Genomic DNA, 16,389 nt, shown 5'->3' on the forward strand with positions numbered 1-16,389 from the left:
CCACTGCCTTCCCCATCCCCCTGGATCCCCATTAACAATGTGCAGATTGCCCCACCACCAGCACCTTCCCCAGCCACATTCCCAATCCCCTCCACCTAAATGCTGCCCCCCTACACTTCCCCCCTCCTTTCAAGCCCCCCAGTCCCTCCCCCAAGACAGTACCTCTGTCCTACTTCCCCCCAGGACAATGAAGTAGGCAGGGGCAAGGAAGGGGAAGACATTAACCCCCAGGGATATATCAGTGCAGGGGGTGGGGGTTGTTCTTGAGTCTCTATGTGGGAGAATCAAGTCAGAAAGTAGAGACCCAGCCCCTGGGTGATGTATTGGGAAGTTGGGGAAAGGGCCCCAAGATAAGGGCTTGCAAGTCCTGGGGGAGGTTGGGGGGCACCCCACTAGCTGTCCTTGAGCAGCAGCTTCTCCTCAGGGCATCGGAAGGGACCAGGGGGGCCTGCAGCTGCCAGCCTGGCACAGGCTTCAGGTGAGAGTTGTCGACAGGAGCGAAGGTCCAGGCGTCGAAGTCTGGGGCATCGTCGGAAGAGCGGGAGGCAGTGATCCGTGAGTCGGTGGCAACCTGAGGGTGGCAGCGGCTGACATGGGGCTCACTCTGGGGAGGGGGCAAAGCTACCAATGAAGGCTGAGGAGCTCCTGGTAGCAGGGGCACTGGGGGGGGAGGTTTGCTTACCCGCTAGGTTGAGGTGGACAAGGGTCTCCCGGAGCGGGGAGGTGGGGGCTGTGAGGAGGTGGACACTGGGATCCCCAACATGGGCGCAGTGGCTGAGGTCAAGGGCACTGAGCTGGGGAGCATGGCGTAGGAGAAGGCGGAGGGAGGCATCTGTCAGCTCCAGGCCAGCCAGGCGCAGCTCAGCCACCCCCTGCAGCCGTCCCCTGCTCTCCGTTTGGCCTAGAGGTACAGGAGAGGGAGTCAGGTCCTAGCTGGATCTTGACTCTCTTTCCCTAGAACCCCAGCACCTATACTTCCCACCCCAAAACACACATAAGTAGTTAAGAACAGGTGCTGAAAATAGGTGCTCCAAATTCTGCTTAGCTCAAAGTGATCACTCTCTTAGCACATCCTCTACATCATGTATATGGCACTGAACTAATCATTTATAGAACTATATGCTAATGTTTCAAGCACAAAATTCCCATTCAACTACAATGAACGCTACCTAAAGACAAGAGCATGGTCATCAGCCTGACCACAATAGGAGGACATGAAAACTTGCTGAATTATGAATGTGAGTGGAGCTGGGAGTCAGAGATCTAGGCTTAGTCCTACCTCTGAACCTCCTGTGTCCCTGGTTAATTCATGTTATTTCTATGGCTTTCAGTTTTCTTACTTTAACTGGGTTAAAAGCTGTTAGCATAAAACCCAGTAGAATTGCTCTTGGCTATGGGAAGAGGGTGGGAAGAGGGGAAGGAAAGAACATGTATCATGTAACCGTGGAAAAATATTCCAAACTAATTAATTAATAAAAATTTTCAAATCACAAAAAAAATTTATGTTAGGAGCAAGAGGAAGGAAAATTTTAAAGAAGGATAGGACTAGTGCTTAGGGTAGAGAGGAAAACAGATGAAGCAATAAGCAGAACTACTCGATTCCTATTGTACTTATCTACCAAGGGGAATGATTTTCACACCAACACACATAGAACAAAACTGGTTAACAGGGAAGTGAAACTCAAGATAAGTAAAGTATTGGGGGGAGTAAAAGGGCACCTAGTTATTCTCAATGAGCTCCAAGTCATCAGGCCTAGATGAATTCTATTTCAGGGTATTGAAAGACAGGATAGCATGACTGCTGAGTTGCTGTTGCTGATCTTCAAAAACTGGGGGATGAGAGACATGCTGAAGGCTGGAGAGAGGCCAACAGTATGCCTGTTTTCAAAAGTCAGATTCTTACAATTACTTGCTGAGAGCTCAAGCACTCCTAAAGAGATGGCTTAATAAGCACTTGGAAAAGGAGGTAGCAATCACTGTAAGCATGGATTTCTAACAAGTCACGGAGCAGGTAGGTGACTCGGTGGCTAGAGAGTCAGGATTAGAGTTTAAATACCCTAGCTGTGTGACTCTGGGCAAGTCACTAAACCCCAATTGTCTAGCTCTTCCCAATCTTCTGCCTTAGCGCCAACACATAGTATTGATTCTAAGACAAGAAGTTAAAGGCCTTAAAAAAAAATCAATACTTCAGTCTCTTTGCCCCTTGGTTCTGCTTTTAGGGGTAAGGAGGAGAGACATCAAGAGATTTGGGTAGTATATAAAAAATATATCAAAACCATTTTTTTTAAGACACACAAAAAAAGTAGTCCTGCCAGATGAAGCTCATTTCCTTTTTTGACATACTTAGTTCAGTTCAGTTATAAAAGAGAATTGCAAACTATGAACAACCATATAAAAGATTGTTGCAAATAATGAATAATAAGAGAAATGGGAATCAAGACAATTCTGAAGTTTTACCTCACACTGAGCAAAGTGGCAAAGATGGTGAAAGAAAAAAAGATGGGGTAGTTGATGTTGGAATGGTTTTTGAAACACAGGCACATTAGTAAACTGTTGGTGGTGCTCTAAATTGGTCTAATTATTCTGGAAAACAATTTAGAACTATGCTAAGAAAGGGACTGAAACATTCAAACTCTTTACCCAAAGGCTAGGCATATACCCAAGGAAATAAGTAAGGAGGAAGGCACTAAATACACTAACAATTTAAATATACTAAAAGTTTTCATAGTAGCAAAGAAATGGAAACAAAGTAGAAGTCCATTTACTAAATAAGTTGTGATGTGGGGAAAGGTGGAATACACACCACACCTTAAGAAATGATCTGAAAAAAAGCTTTCTATGAATTGGTGCAAAGAAATTAAAACCAAGAAAACAATATACACAAAAGCGACAAATAGTGTAAACAAAAAGAAAAATAGCAATACAACCAAAATTCAATGGCATATTGTAATGCCCAAATTTGGCCCTAAAAAAAAAAAAATAGAGATCTAAGAATGCATCTCCCTTCATTGTAGAGATGAGGGGCTGTGGGTATAGAACATTGCACATACTGTCAGACTTGGCTGCTGTACTGGTTATTTTTTCCCTTTGTTATAAAGGATGACTTTCTAGGAGCGGGAGAGGAAAATCCCAATTTAAATTACTACCTACTTCATCAAGCCTCTGCCAATCAGTCAAACCAGAAGCAGCTTGCCTTTCCTTTGACAGTCCACCATGGCATTGTTTTTGTGGTCTCTTATAGTCCTGATTATATTAATAACTATTCTTGGGGCAGCTAAGTGGCTCAGTGGAGAGAGAGCCAGGCCTGGAGTTGAGAGGACCTACATTCAAATCCGCTCTCAGATACTTCCTAGCTGTGTGACCCTGGGCAAGTCTCTTAATCCCAAATGCTTAGTCCTTATTGCTCGTCTGTCTTGGAATGGAATGCTTAATATAAATTCTAATACAGAAGGCAAGGGTTAACCCTCCTTCACCCCCACTGCCCAAAAAACAAACAAACAAACAAAAAAACTATTCTTAAAGTTTGTGGGAAAAGAAAAGAAAATCAAATGAACCTAAAACTAATGTTCTACACTTAATTTGAAAAATCAACTGCATTTATAAGCTGCAGAAGATACAAACGGATCACAAAGCTAGTTTGTGGGGGAAAAAAAACAAACCAAACAAACTTGGAGGTTTTAAAGGATACAAACAAACAGATCACAAAGCTAGTTTGTGGGGGGAAAAATAAACCCAACAAACTTAGAGGTTTTAAAGGACTGAAAGTTCACAGGTGGACAATGTAACAGGATGAACATAAGCTTGAGGACCTATTTTATCTCCCTTTTGTATATTTCCTCAGGCCAGCACCTGGCACATAGGTGGGTGCTTAATAAATGCTTATTGTCTTCTAGCCAAAAAATTGTAGTGCAAGTTTAGGCAGCATTAATAGAAACACAACACATATGGCACTGGCAAATTTATAATCTGGCCATGCCGGTCTAGTAGCATTTAAAATATTGTGTTTAGTTCTAAAGGCTACATTCTAGCAATATTAACAAGCTGAAGTGTATCCAAGGAGAATGGTGAGGGGAGGTCGAAATCATGATAATACAAAGATGTTTTAAGCTTAGAGAAGAGTGAACTAAAGGGGATGAGGGAAGGGGACATAATAGCTGGCTGAGTATTTGAAAGACAGTCACATGGAAAAGAGATTAGACTTATTCTGCTTGTTCTTAATGGATGGTACTTGTAAAGTTTGGACAAAAGGAAAATCCCTAACAATTAGAGCTGTCAGAAAGTGAAATGGGGAGCACTGAGAAACAGTGAATTTTTTTGCAGTGGAGGTTGAATGACTATTTTGTGAGACTGTTACAAAGGGATCTCCAATGCATGTATAAGTTTGACTAGATGACCTCTGAGGTTCTATCCAACTCAGAAATTTTCTCATTCTATCAATGCCTGCTCTACCTTCTTTCTGGAGCAAAATGAGAAAATGGTTATGAAAGGGCCTAGGAAATTTAAAGTATCATACAGAATTAAGGTATTATTAATCAAATAGAATTATTCTCAATTCCTAAGTACAGGCCTCAATTTCTTACTTTTAATTAAACTTTACTCATGTCATTCCTTCTGCCTACAATCTGTGTAGAATGTTGGAAAAGATATTAGATTTGGAGACAGAACACGAGTGCTTAAAACCTGTCTTTGATATTTATTGTTTGTGTGACCTTATGTCCACATTTAACCTTCCTTGTCTTCATTTTCTTTATTTTTGGAATGAGAAGGATGGACTATGCTTCTATAATGTTACCTGTGACTCCTCCCCAAAACTTTCACCATAATCCTAATACCCTAATGTCTACCTATTCAAAGTGTACCCATCCTTCAAATCCTAGCTTAAATACCACCTACTTCGTCAAGCCTTTGCCAATCAGTCAAGCAAGAAGCAAATTGCCTTTCCTTTGACTCTCCCCATGGCATTGTTTTTGTGGTCTCCTATGGCACTGATCAAATTCAATTTAGTGTTAGTAATACATGTCAGGGTCTCATCTCTCAGTCTCATCAGTAAGCACCATCAGGGAACAACAGAGTGTTCTTATTTATCTTTGTATGGATCACAGGACCTTTGACCCAGTAGGTTTTCTATTGGTGTTTAAATGACTAGGACATGGATAGGAATAGAAGAGATTTCACCTTGACAGAGCCTGAAATCGCTAAAGCCCTGTAAGAGGTAGCACCTGGTTTGGTGTCGGGTGGAGGCAACAGTAGCTCCCTGAGCTGGGAGTCCTTAACATCCTCAATCCAACGAAGGTCCAAAAGCCGCAGTGCAGGCAATGGGGCTGAGCCCAGTGCTGAGACTGAGAGCCAAGAGCAGCCCGACAGCACCAGCTCCTGCAAGCCTGTGGGATAAGGCACAGGTTCAAACTCTCTACCCCAGGGAGTCCCCCCCTGGATCAGCCCTCTCTCCTGGCCTCCCCAACCTCTATACCTTGCAGCCTGTTCAGGAGCCACATGAGCTGCTTCTTGGAAACTCCTGTCCAGCTGAGATCCAGGGCCCGGGGTTGCCGCCTGACCACACCACTCAGCATTGGTGGGGTTAGTGATTTCCTTCGGCTCAGGTCCATTCGAGGCCACAGACGCTTGTCATAGCACCTGGGAGCCACAAGGGGAAGACAGAGACTAAAATTCTACAACAAGGCTCAGCTGTGTCCCAGGAGATCGTCTCATTGACCCTTCCAAATCCTGTCTTGAGCCTGGACTCCTGACCTATATCCTGGCTTTCAGGCCTCTCACCACTCTGCCACTTTTCTTTCTTCCCTCTACCCCACTCTCCCTACACCATGGACTAATGAATTAGTGGATGCTCTTATGAAGACAGCAAGAAGGGATGTAGGAGAAACCTACAACCTCCTCTCCACTTGACACTGGGGCAGCAGCAGCAGCCAAGTCAAGAGTCCGGCTGGGCCTGAGCACCTGGAGACTCACCTAGCCCCACAACCTCACAAGCCTCAATTCCCACCTTCCTCTCCACTCTCTTTCAACTTAACAACTTTCCTTGCTGTCCTAGTAATTCCCAAATCTCTTAACTTCACTTCTGACTTACCCAAGATGTCCAACTACATGATGGACATCTCTTTCTAGATGTCCCCAGGGACTTCAAATTTAACAAGTCAAACTTACTATCTTTCCACCAAATCACTTTCCTGGCTTCTCCATTTCTGTTATCATCATTTCCCCCATTTATCCAAGATACAAGTCTCAGAAGTCATCTGTGAACCCTCCACTCCCAACACGGTTTGCCAAGTCCTATCAATTTCTACTTCTGTAATCTCATATACCCATCCTCCTTTTAACTTTTTTAAAAAAACAAAACAAAAAACCTTACCTTCCATCTTAGAATCAATACAGAAAGGACTGTATTGTTTCAAGGCAGAAGAGCAATAAGGGCTAGGCAATGGGGGTTAAGTGACTTGCCCAGGGTCATACAGCTAGGAAGTTTCCAAGGTCAGATTTGAGTCCAGGACCTCCTCATCTTTAGGGCCTGATTCTCAATCCACTGAGCCACACAGCTGCCTCTTCCTCTTAACTTTCAATGCTATTTACTATCTTAGGTCAGGGCCTCAGTATCTTTTTCCAGGACTATTGCAATAGCCTTTAGTCTCTCCTAAAGCCAATCTACCCAGAATAATCTAAATAATGTATCTTATCAATCATATCACTTCCTTGCTCAAAAATCCTTAATCACTCCCCAATACCCACTGAAAACAAAATCTAAATTCCTTAGGCTAGCATTTAACACCCTCCACAATCTTTCCCCTTTCCAATCTTATCTTCCATTACTTCTCTCCATTCATCCTTAGGTGCGCCCTTTGTTCATGAAGTCTTCCTTGAAGTCCCTAGCCAACATACAGAATCATAGACTGCTAGAAGTAGAAGGGACCTTAGAGGACATTAATCATTTAGTCCAACCCCCTCATTTACCAGAGCAGGTAACTGAGGTCCAGAGAATACATTACCTAAGGTCACACAGCTAATAAATGTCTGTTGAACAGTGAAGTAGCAGAGCCTAGACTCAAGTGATTTTTTTGCTTATGGGATGTCTCAACCTTCTTTGGAATCTCTTGTGATTATCTGTGCCTGTATGCTATCTCCCCATTAAGACTATAAACTTCTAGAGGGAAGGACTATCTCTTAATCCTTTTTGGTAGAGCTAAAGTGCCTTTGCACATTCCCCCCACCCCGGTTTTCATTGATGTAGAGTGCTCTCTGTGACGATTTTCCTTTAATTTCATCTACCAATAGAGATCAGCACTCTCTCTGCAATTAACATCTCAGAGAGTGCCACCAAGGCATTGAGTGATTGTCCAGGGTCCTTTTTTCCTAACCCTACCAAACTCCAAGTCACCGTCTGTCCTTTCTCAATGAGCTTAGTGGGAGTAGAAGTCTCTCTTCGGAATCCTTCTTCCTTATTCCTGGTGATATCAATATTTATACTGATGATCCTGTGAACATCCTGGCCTCCAAGTTTTTCAAAGTTTTTAATTCTTAGAACTCCAGTCTCCATTTGATCTCAGCCAGCTACAGGAGTTGTTGTCACAGTTTAGATCTTAACATCACCCAAGACTGTTCTCCTTAAAGACCATGAAGCCTAAAATTACTCTGAAAACAACCCCCTAAATTTCCTCATATCCTAATGAATCTCTTAAACCCACTCTTCAGAGTCTTTAGTTAACAAATTTAAAAATATATTCTCTCTCTCTTTTTTTTAAAAACCCTTTACCTTCTGCCTCAGAATAGATACTAAGTGTCCATTCCAAGGCAGAAGAGCAGTAAAGGCTAAGCAACTGGGGTTAAATGACCTGTCCAGGGTCACACAGCTAGTAGGTATCTGAGACCAGACTTGAATCTAGCAATCTCTGGACCTAGCTTTCTGTCCACTGAGCCACTTTATGATAACGACTCTTAATTTATTTCTGTTTCTAGCCTCTCCCCCTTTTCTAATCCATTCTCTACAAAGTGGCCAAAATAATTTCCTTAAAATAGGGATCTGACCAGGTTTTTCTTCCTGCTTAAAAAAAATACATTGAGTAGATTCCTGTTGCTTCTAGGATAAAATACAGACTCTTCATCTTTGCATTTAGAGTCTTATATAATCTGGCTCTCATCTAGCTTTCCAGCTTTATTTCAAATTACTCTCCCTCATGTGTTCCATGAACTAGTCAAACTGGAATTGAGTTCCTTGAATTCAACATGCCACCTCCTACTTTCATTCAAGCAGGCCATCTCTATCCCAATCTCCTCCTATGTCCTTCAGAATCTTTTATCTTCTTTCAATAGTTCAGCTCAGATGCCACCTTTTCTGAGAACTTCTCATGACCCTCTCCTAAGAGAAAATGTACTGTCCCTCCTAGAATGCAATGCTCACTTGTGCCCCAATTTCCCCACTCCCAACTAGTTTTTCTACATATGCCATTCACTTTGTCCTACCTCTCCCAGTAGTAGAATATAAGCTCCTGCAGAGCAGGACCTCTTTTTTTAAAATAACCCTTACCTTCTGTCTTAGAATAGCTATTAAGAATTGGTTCCAAGGCAGAAGAGCAATAAGGGATTAAGTGACTTTCCCAGAATTAAAAGCTAGGAGATGCCTGAGGTCATATTTGAATCCATGGTCTCTTCTCTCTAGGCCTGGCACTCTATCCACTGAGCTACCTAGCTGCCTCTAGACTGTCACTTTAAATCTTTATACTTCTGGAACTTAACATAGCTCCTTACACATAGCAAGCACTTGATAAATGTTTATTGATTCTCATTCAGTTCAACTGGCTAAAGTACTTACAGCTTCCCCTCTCTAGATGATATTAGGGACTGTCTCTCTCCCTCTTCCCTCAGATACAGGCTGGCTTTAGGGAGAATTCTGCTAACATATCTCTTGCCCCTTTCCCTTGTCTAACAATGCCACTCCTGAAAGAGAGTAGGAAGCATCTCCTCCTTCCTTCAAAAGCCTACTAGTGGATCTGCCTGCCTCAAGTCTTTCCACTCACTCCACTCTCCACTCAGCTGTCAAAATGGTCCACTCAGCTGTCAAAATGGTCTTCCTAAGGCACAAATAAGATTGTATCAGAGCCCCTATTGCTCTGAGATCAAATAAAATCTTCTCTTTTGCTGTTAAAGCCCTCTACAGCCTGACCTCTTCTTACCTTTCTAGTACTTTTATACCTTATGCCCTCTACCCAATCCCTTCCATTTACTCTGTGATCTAAGGTTGTTCAGCCTCCTTGTTGTTCCTTGAACAAGATAATCCATCTCCTGACTCTGGACCATTTTCTCCTGCTTGTCCCCTTTACCTGGAATTCTCCTTCTCCTGGAGTCCCTGATTTTCTTTGAGTCTCAACTAAAATCATATCTTCCAAAAAAAGCTTTCAGGCTCCCTTACCCCTAATGCTATTTCTTTCTCTCTGCCAATAATTTCCATCTTTCCACCCACCATCCATCCATCTACCCATCCATTCATCTTCTTTGTACGTAGTTGTATGTTTCCCCCCCATTAGACAGAGTTCCTTAAAACCAGGAACTGTCTTGCCTTTCTTGGTATGCCCATCACTTTGCAGAGTGTCTAGTACATAGTGGGACCTTAATAAATCTTGTTAACTTACACACAGGTAAAAAACTCAGCTCCATCTACCAGACCAAAAAAGTAATTTCTACAGATCTTTTACTCTACCTGAAGTCTATCAGACAAAGAAGGAAATACAGAGGAAGGTAAAATGAGCTGGTCCAATGAAAGGGGAACCTACTGTTATGCAAGCACAGCTGGGAACCAGGAAGCAACACCCTACAACCTCCATAATATATTATCTATGGAACCACTTACCATCGGCTCCAGGTCCGGCAGACCCTCATGCAGATGCACAATTCTCTAGGCCCAAGGTGCTGGAAGACTCTAAGCCAGGCAGCCCGGGGTAGAGGGTGGTCAGGCCCCGCTACCAATGGCAAAGTATCAGGCTCTGGGCTCCTTGGTGGTGGTCTCACCACATGTCGTTCAAGCTGTGGGGGGCGGGGTGGGGGTGCAGGACCCAAGGGCCAGCTCAGCAGAGGACCCCCACTCCCAGGCCGCCAGGCCCGACGGCCACCCCTATTTTCCTTCTCCCCAGAGTTGCCCCGTGGGGGCCGTCGCCCATTTCGGGCCTCCCCAGGGGCTTCATCCTCACTGAGGGATGTAGCTGATGAGTCTGAATCTGAGTCTGAGTCTGAGGAAGACGATGAAGTATCTGGCACCCGTTCAAGCAACTGGCACATCCGCTTGAAACGCTCCAGCTTTTCCCGCTGGGGGGAAGGGGCTGGGGCTGCTGGGCCCTCAGGAGATGCTGAAGGAGGCTTTGGTTTCTGGAGAAAAAGTAGATGAAGTATTTGTTCACTGACTGCATCCTTCTTTTATCTTAAAGAACCCCTGAGAAGTCCCAAGAGAGTTGAAAAAGCATCAGGTAGCATTTCATTTCCATGAAAATATAGAAATTTCATGGTGTATACTCTCTCTCTCTCTGTCTATATATATATAGTAGAACACTGAAGAAGCAGGAGACCTAAGACCTAGTTCTGATTCTATCACTAAGTACCTAACTTTTAGGCAAGCCATTTAAGCTCTCAAAGGCTTCAGATTCCTCATGAGGGGATTTGGTTGGATAAATATATTAATAATCACATTTATATAACATGTCATAATAGCTCACATTTATAGAGTGCACTATTTTACAAAGCCTCAAAAACTTTTAAGTGGATAGTGTAAATATTGTACCTATTTTATAGACTACAAATCTAAGGCTAAGAGATGTAGAGTGATTTTCCAACCATCACACAGCTAGCCAAATCAATGACAGAACTGGTACTCAAACCCAAATTCTGAATTCCTAGCCCAGTTTTCTTTCCATTACATATCAGGCTGTTCCAATTTACAAAATGCTTTACACATACTCTTTCATTTGATTCTCATGAAAATTCTGTGACTTAGGCAGGTTAGATATTAGATATTATATATGTTATACATATGAGAAAACTAAAGCTTGAGTCAGGTTAAATAATGTGCCTAAGGTCTCAATGTGGTGGTAAAGTGGGCTCTGAGACATTCATTGTTCAGTTCATCTTAGCTCAGTGCTGTGGTCTAGCTCATCTGAGCCTTAGGATTCTTCAACTGCTTCCTACTGTACTCTCTTTCTCATCTCTCTCCTCTCCAAGTACCTGGAACTAGTTGAAAAATAAGCAGCTAAGATTTTTATTTCCATGGTAGGCGAAAGCCATGATTTCCCTCCCACCCAGGTTCTTAGATCTTAAGATCTTGCCCCAGGTGGAAAACTAAAACATCTTGGCCCTCATCCAGAGAACCTGGAGGGTGAAGGTGGGGCAGAATTGGACACCCAGTTCCAATTTGATGAGGCCTCAAAGGGAAAGGGCAATCACCCATCTCCACTCACCTTCTTCAGGTGCTTCTCTCTTCCTCCTTTTATCTGTTTGGGTAGGCAGATTGGTGGTAATATAGAAAGTAAAGAAACTCTGTTAGGCCCTTTAACTCCACAAAAATCAAGTTTCTGCCCCTATCTTGGACTACAAATCCCAGAAGCCCCCATCCCAGACAAGACTCTGAGCATGCTCACCTTTCAATCATACAGTCTCCTTTCCACTGAGCATGCTCCTGCTCTTCTTTCTTCCTACTCAGGCCCTCTCCAGCCCCTCCTTTTTCCTCCTCCTCCCTAGGAGCCAACTTGAGCATGCTCTCTCCTCCTCTCCAACTCTGTCTAAATGACTCCCCTACTCCCTAGAGTTCCTTACCACCCCCCTCCCTCACCTATACCTCCCAGACTCCTACAAGCCACACTGAGCATGCTCCACCCTCCCCCACTTCCCCACCCATCCCTTAAACAACATTCCAGCTCTAGAACTACATCTCCCAGAAATCCCACAGGGAGCCCACAAAGTGCTGACTCCCAATCCTTCGGCCCTTTTGATCATCAGGACTACATCCTCCAGAATCCCTTCTACCTGGCTCTCAGTGGGCGTGATCCTCAGCCTTTACCTTCTTTCTAGGTGTGGGGGGTTCATTCCCCACCTCTCTATCTTTCCGCTTGTGAGGTCCAGGGCCATCCTCTGGGGGAGCCCCTGGAGGAAGGGGGCCTTTTCGTCGGGGGAGGGGTGGTGGTAGCTCCTCGGTTAGCTTCCAGCCACTTCCCAGCCCTGGCCCCTCCTCCCCATTGTCAGCTCTTCTGCGTCCAGGCCCCTCCCCGGAATCCTAGGGTAGGAAAGAAGAGGTGAAGATCCAACCTCTCCCCTCATTGCTTCCCAATGTTCCCCACCCAGAGTTTCAGCCTTCTAGCCAGCTGGTGTAGAGAGGAAGTCCAGCCATTCCTCATTCCATCCCACCTCACTCCCAGCCCTCGATCTCAGATCCCTTCCCTACCTTGCTGGTCCTGCCTTCCTGGGTACATCGAGGACATTCCCAGCAGTTTGGGATCTCAGTGTTGATGACACCCTCGGCCTTTCCCATCTAGATGTGAGAGAAAGGGAAGAGGGGATTCTGTTTCCTCTCCTTACCTATAAGCTAATCCCCTCTTTGTTACATTCTGCCCCAGGTCTGCTCCCCATGTCAACACTCAAGACTTCCAGTCCACCCCCAGCTCTGCTTCCCAGCCTCTTCTCAGACTTTCCCAGCTCCTCCCTCCCTGCACCAAGCATCTGGTAGATTTTCTGCCCTGGTCCAATCAACCTCCCCAGTCACCAAATTACCTTACCTTGAGACAGCCTGGGTGGACAATCTCATTGCAGATCGTACACTCCATGAGGCTCAGAGCAAATTTCTCCTCCTCTCCCTCCACTGTGTCTTCCTTTCCTGCCTCTCCACACAGCAAACACACAGCTGTGTGGGGCAGCACAGGCTACATACAAAAGAGGAAAGTCAGGGCCATGGTCAGGCAGCATCCCCTCCCAGGGCATAGGAAAAAAAGGAAAGGCCAGTGGCTAATCAAACAGCTATGAATGAATGACTTAGGTGGAGAAAAAGAGGTATTCTTCAAGTATATAGTAATCAACTAATAAATGCCTGTTGAAGTGAATTAGGAGTACAAAATAAATTGTGGATGGCTCTGATGAATGGAGAGGTAGCATCAAAGTCTTAACAGAAAGGACCCAAATGTTTCTGACAAGGCAGCAGCAGTAGTTCATTGATATAGAAGGACCTGAGAAGAACAGAAGGATGCTGTGGAGGTAAAAATGTGGCTTTGGGGAGAAAAGTGGCCACAACTGAAAGTTTGTGGATATTAGGATTTGCCAGAAAGGCCCAATAAGGAAAAAATGGGAGAAAAAAAAAAGAGAAACACAAAAGCTATCTCTCAGAGAGGTGACCTAGATGGAGATGCAACAGCTTCTGAGGAAGATTAAGGAGAGGGTGCAACCAGGATATCCAATTGGCTCGAGGGTGGAATCTGGAGAAAGGGTAGGGAAAAGGGAGACAAGAGGAACTGGGCAGTAGAAAACAGAAGGGCAAAAAGAGACTAGAAAAGAGAAGGGAGATCAAAGGGGAAGAGAAGCCATGAGAGCAGAATACAATTGTAAAAGTCAAAGGGCTAATGTCTGGGTTTCCATCACTGGGAAGACTCCCAGCAGCCCAAGCCAACACATGTATGATCTCCCTCCCAGTCTTGTTGGGGGAGGATCTAAGGGGGAAGGAATTGGATCAGTAGCTCCCAACTGGTTCTGGATCCAGCCATTCTGGTGATAAAGACTAGTCAAACACTAGGCCTTGGACTGCTCAGCAGTGGCCAAGATCAACAGAAATACATAGTCTACTCTATGGAGACAAAGCCTCAACAAATACTCTGAAAAGGAAACTGAGGCTTTCTCCTGAGACAGTCAGGGAAGAGATATGTTCCACCAGCTGATAAAGGCTCCAAAATGCAGTGGACTTGAGAGCAATATGAATGTGACCTAGCCCAATGGGAGGTTCTATTCTGCTGCAGTAAGACCAGAGGCCTACAAAAAACCCGATGTGAGGAAGTCCAACTAAGTCAAGTGATGGGTTGAGAGACAGAGAAAGGAGACTCACAGCAGTACACTGGCGGAGCAGACAGGACTGCTTCATTCGCCCCGGACCCCCAAATTTCTTCATGTCCCGGCAGAAGTGGCAGTCCCCGCACTCAGTGCGTACACAGGCCCGGCAGCGCCGGCAGCGGGTTCGGCGTCTGCGCGCTCCGGCCCCCGGCCCCCGGCCGCTGGACGACATTGGGGGCGTCAGCAACGCCGAGGGCTGTATGGGGAGAAAAAATATCAGAAGTCAGGCCAGCTCTCTCCTCTCTTTTCCCTGCATTGCCTCTACAACAATCTCTGTCCAGCTCTCTTTTTCTCCAGAGGATAACATGGAATCTAGGAGTCCTAATCAACTTTTCCCCATGGCTGTCCTCCACTCTGATCCTCCCACTGCCATCCCTCCCTCCTGGAAGCCAAAGGCCACCCCATTAAGCCCACACCCGGATCTCCCTCTACTCCTCAGAATTCTGCAGTAGATCCATCGATCCCTCAGCCTCCAGACCTGAGATCCAACCCTCACCTTCCTCAGTGCCTCCCTTCTCTAGAGAGCCCATTAGTGATACCCAGTCTCCTCTGATACTCCCACCTTGAAACTCCCCAGGAAGGCCAAGACATCCCAGTGGAGGTTACCTCAGGAAGCTCCTGACTCTTCCCCTCGATCTCCAAATGCAGCTCTCCCCAGGTTCTCCCCAACCTGAAATTCCCAGATATACCTCCAAGGTCCCCTCTGATCCCAGGCTGTGAGTTCCACACTTCACCCCCCCCCCTCCACCCCACCCTACCACATAAACAAACTAGCTTTTGCCCACAAATCTCTCTATGACCCGACCCGCAGAAAACTTTCAAAGATTAGAATCCCACCTCATCTTCAGACATCTCTTCAAAAATTTTCAGGTTCTTAAGAAGCCTATATTGCTCCAAAAGGTTTTTCTCCTCAGATCCTACATGATAGTATCCCTCACACAGAAGATGTCTGGATCTCTTCTATTATTCTTTTCCTTGACAGTCTTGGACTCCCACCTCCCTAGAATGCTCCTAACTAGAATAAGATACTTATGGTCTTGTAAGGTTCTCTTCTGTCCAGATTCCAAGATACCTGACTCCTTCACAAAGACCTACACTTCTACTTTCAGATTCTTCAGTTTAACCTTGGCAATCTCCCAGATTCCCCAAAATTTCAAAATTCAATCTGATCTCACATTATCCAAGAGTCCCAGATCCTCCAAACTATTTTCTCCTCCTAACTGCATAGAAACCCTTTGAACTTCCCTTTATATAGTAACCAGATTCTTTAAGATTTCTTACAAAAACCTCTGATTGCTGGGAGTTTTCCACCCCCATCCCGGTAGTCCGAGATTTCATTTGATAGCATTCCCCCAGCTCCCTTCCCAATTCCCCTAGGCTTCCAAGTTTTCTTAATTCTCTAGGGATCTCTAGCTCTCCCTAGTCCATAAAAGTGGAGAAAAACGAGATTAGGAAAAATTCTAAGGATTTCTAAGGGTGAACCAAGACCCACTAGGGAAATATAAATCCCACAGGGCTGTAAAATGACAAGGAAGACTGAATTGAGGTGGAAGTTGAAATGAAAGAAGCCAGGAGCTCAAGGCCTAAGCATGGACACTGGAACGGCCCCATGGAAAAGTCAGAGATATTGAAGGGGTCTGGAAAGAGTCAGAGATGAGCTAAAGATGAATTGAAGGAGATGAAAAAGAAACCTAGAGTCAATGGGAGCACAGAAGGAAGAAGAGAGGCATTAACCCACCTCACACGTGTCCCAGGAGCCATCTCTCCCTTCTCGGAAGCTCCCGGTGGGTCGTCGGCCATCAGCAGGGGGGACAGGGGGCGGAGGGCGCTGGGTGCTCAGAACTCCGGGGTCCACGGCCCCCTGAGGCTGCTCAGCCTCCCCTGGAGGCTGGGGCAGTGGGTAGAGATAGGTGAAAGCACCTATTGGGGTGCTCAGGTGTGGATCCCTTTGGAGGAGAGGCCCTCCCAACTGGTTTTGGTGCTAGGTTTCCGGAAGAGTCCCTGCTTTTGGGGGGCTCAGTTCTGCAGCCCCACCCTTAATCAATAGGCTCAGGTTCTTAGGTTCCTTGGATATTGGGAGGTCAAGTCCTTCCCCAGTGTCTCTTAGTTAGGGAGTCAAACTCTCCCCCTTCCCTGCTTCAGTGACTCCTACCCTTTTCCCTTCTAAGTGGCCCTGGCCTTTTAACTCCCACCTTTCCCTCCCCACCACCCTAGCCCCCCTCCAGCTGCTCCTGAGGTCCAGGCCTACCCCCCCTCCCCGTTTCCCGGGGTCCAGGCCCTTCCCACCGCTGGTTCCTGGGGAGGGGAGGGGGGGGT

At 45.5% G+C, this 16,389-nt stretch overlaps 1 protein-coding gene across 1 annotated transcript; it reads right to left on the bottom strand.

Annotated features, from left to right (window-relative positions):
• Positions 1–201: 201 nt before the first annotated feature.
• Positions 202–16,262, bottom strand: FBXL19 (F-box and leucine rich repeat protein 19). Its single transcript, XM_044678049.1, has 11 exons — positions 15,812–16,262; positions 14,069–14,269; positions 12,759–12,902; positions 12,428–12,514; positions 12,047–12,259; positions 11,448–11,480; positions 9,854–10,365; positions 5,471–5,634; positions 5,220–5,381; positions 683–901; positions 202–571 (listed from the first exon to the last, which is right to left on the bottom strand). Exons 2-11 carry the CDS (start codon positions 14,243–14,245, stop codon positions 393–395), a joined length of 1,890 nt encoding a protein of 629 aa, XP_044533984.1. The 5' UTR covers positions 14,246–14,269; positions 15,812–16,262; the 3' UTR covers positions 202–392.
• Positions 16,263–16,389: the final 127 nt, after the last annotated feature.

The sequence above is a fragment of the Gracilinanus agilis genome, chromosome 5 (genome assembly GCF_016433145.1).
Source record: "Gracilinanus agilis isolate LMUSP501 chromosome 5, AgileGrace, whole genome shotgun sequence".
Classification (NCBI taxonomy): Eukaryota; Metazoa; Chordata; class Mammalia; order Didelphimorphia; family Didelphidae; genus Gracilinanus; species Gracilinanus agilis.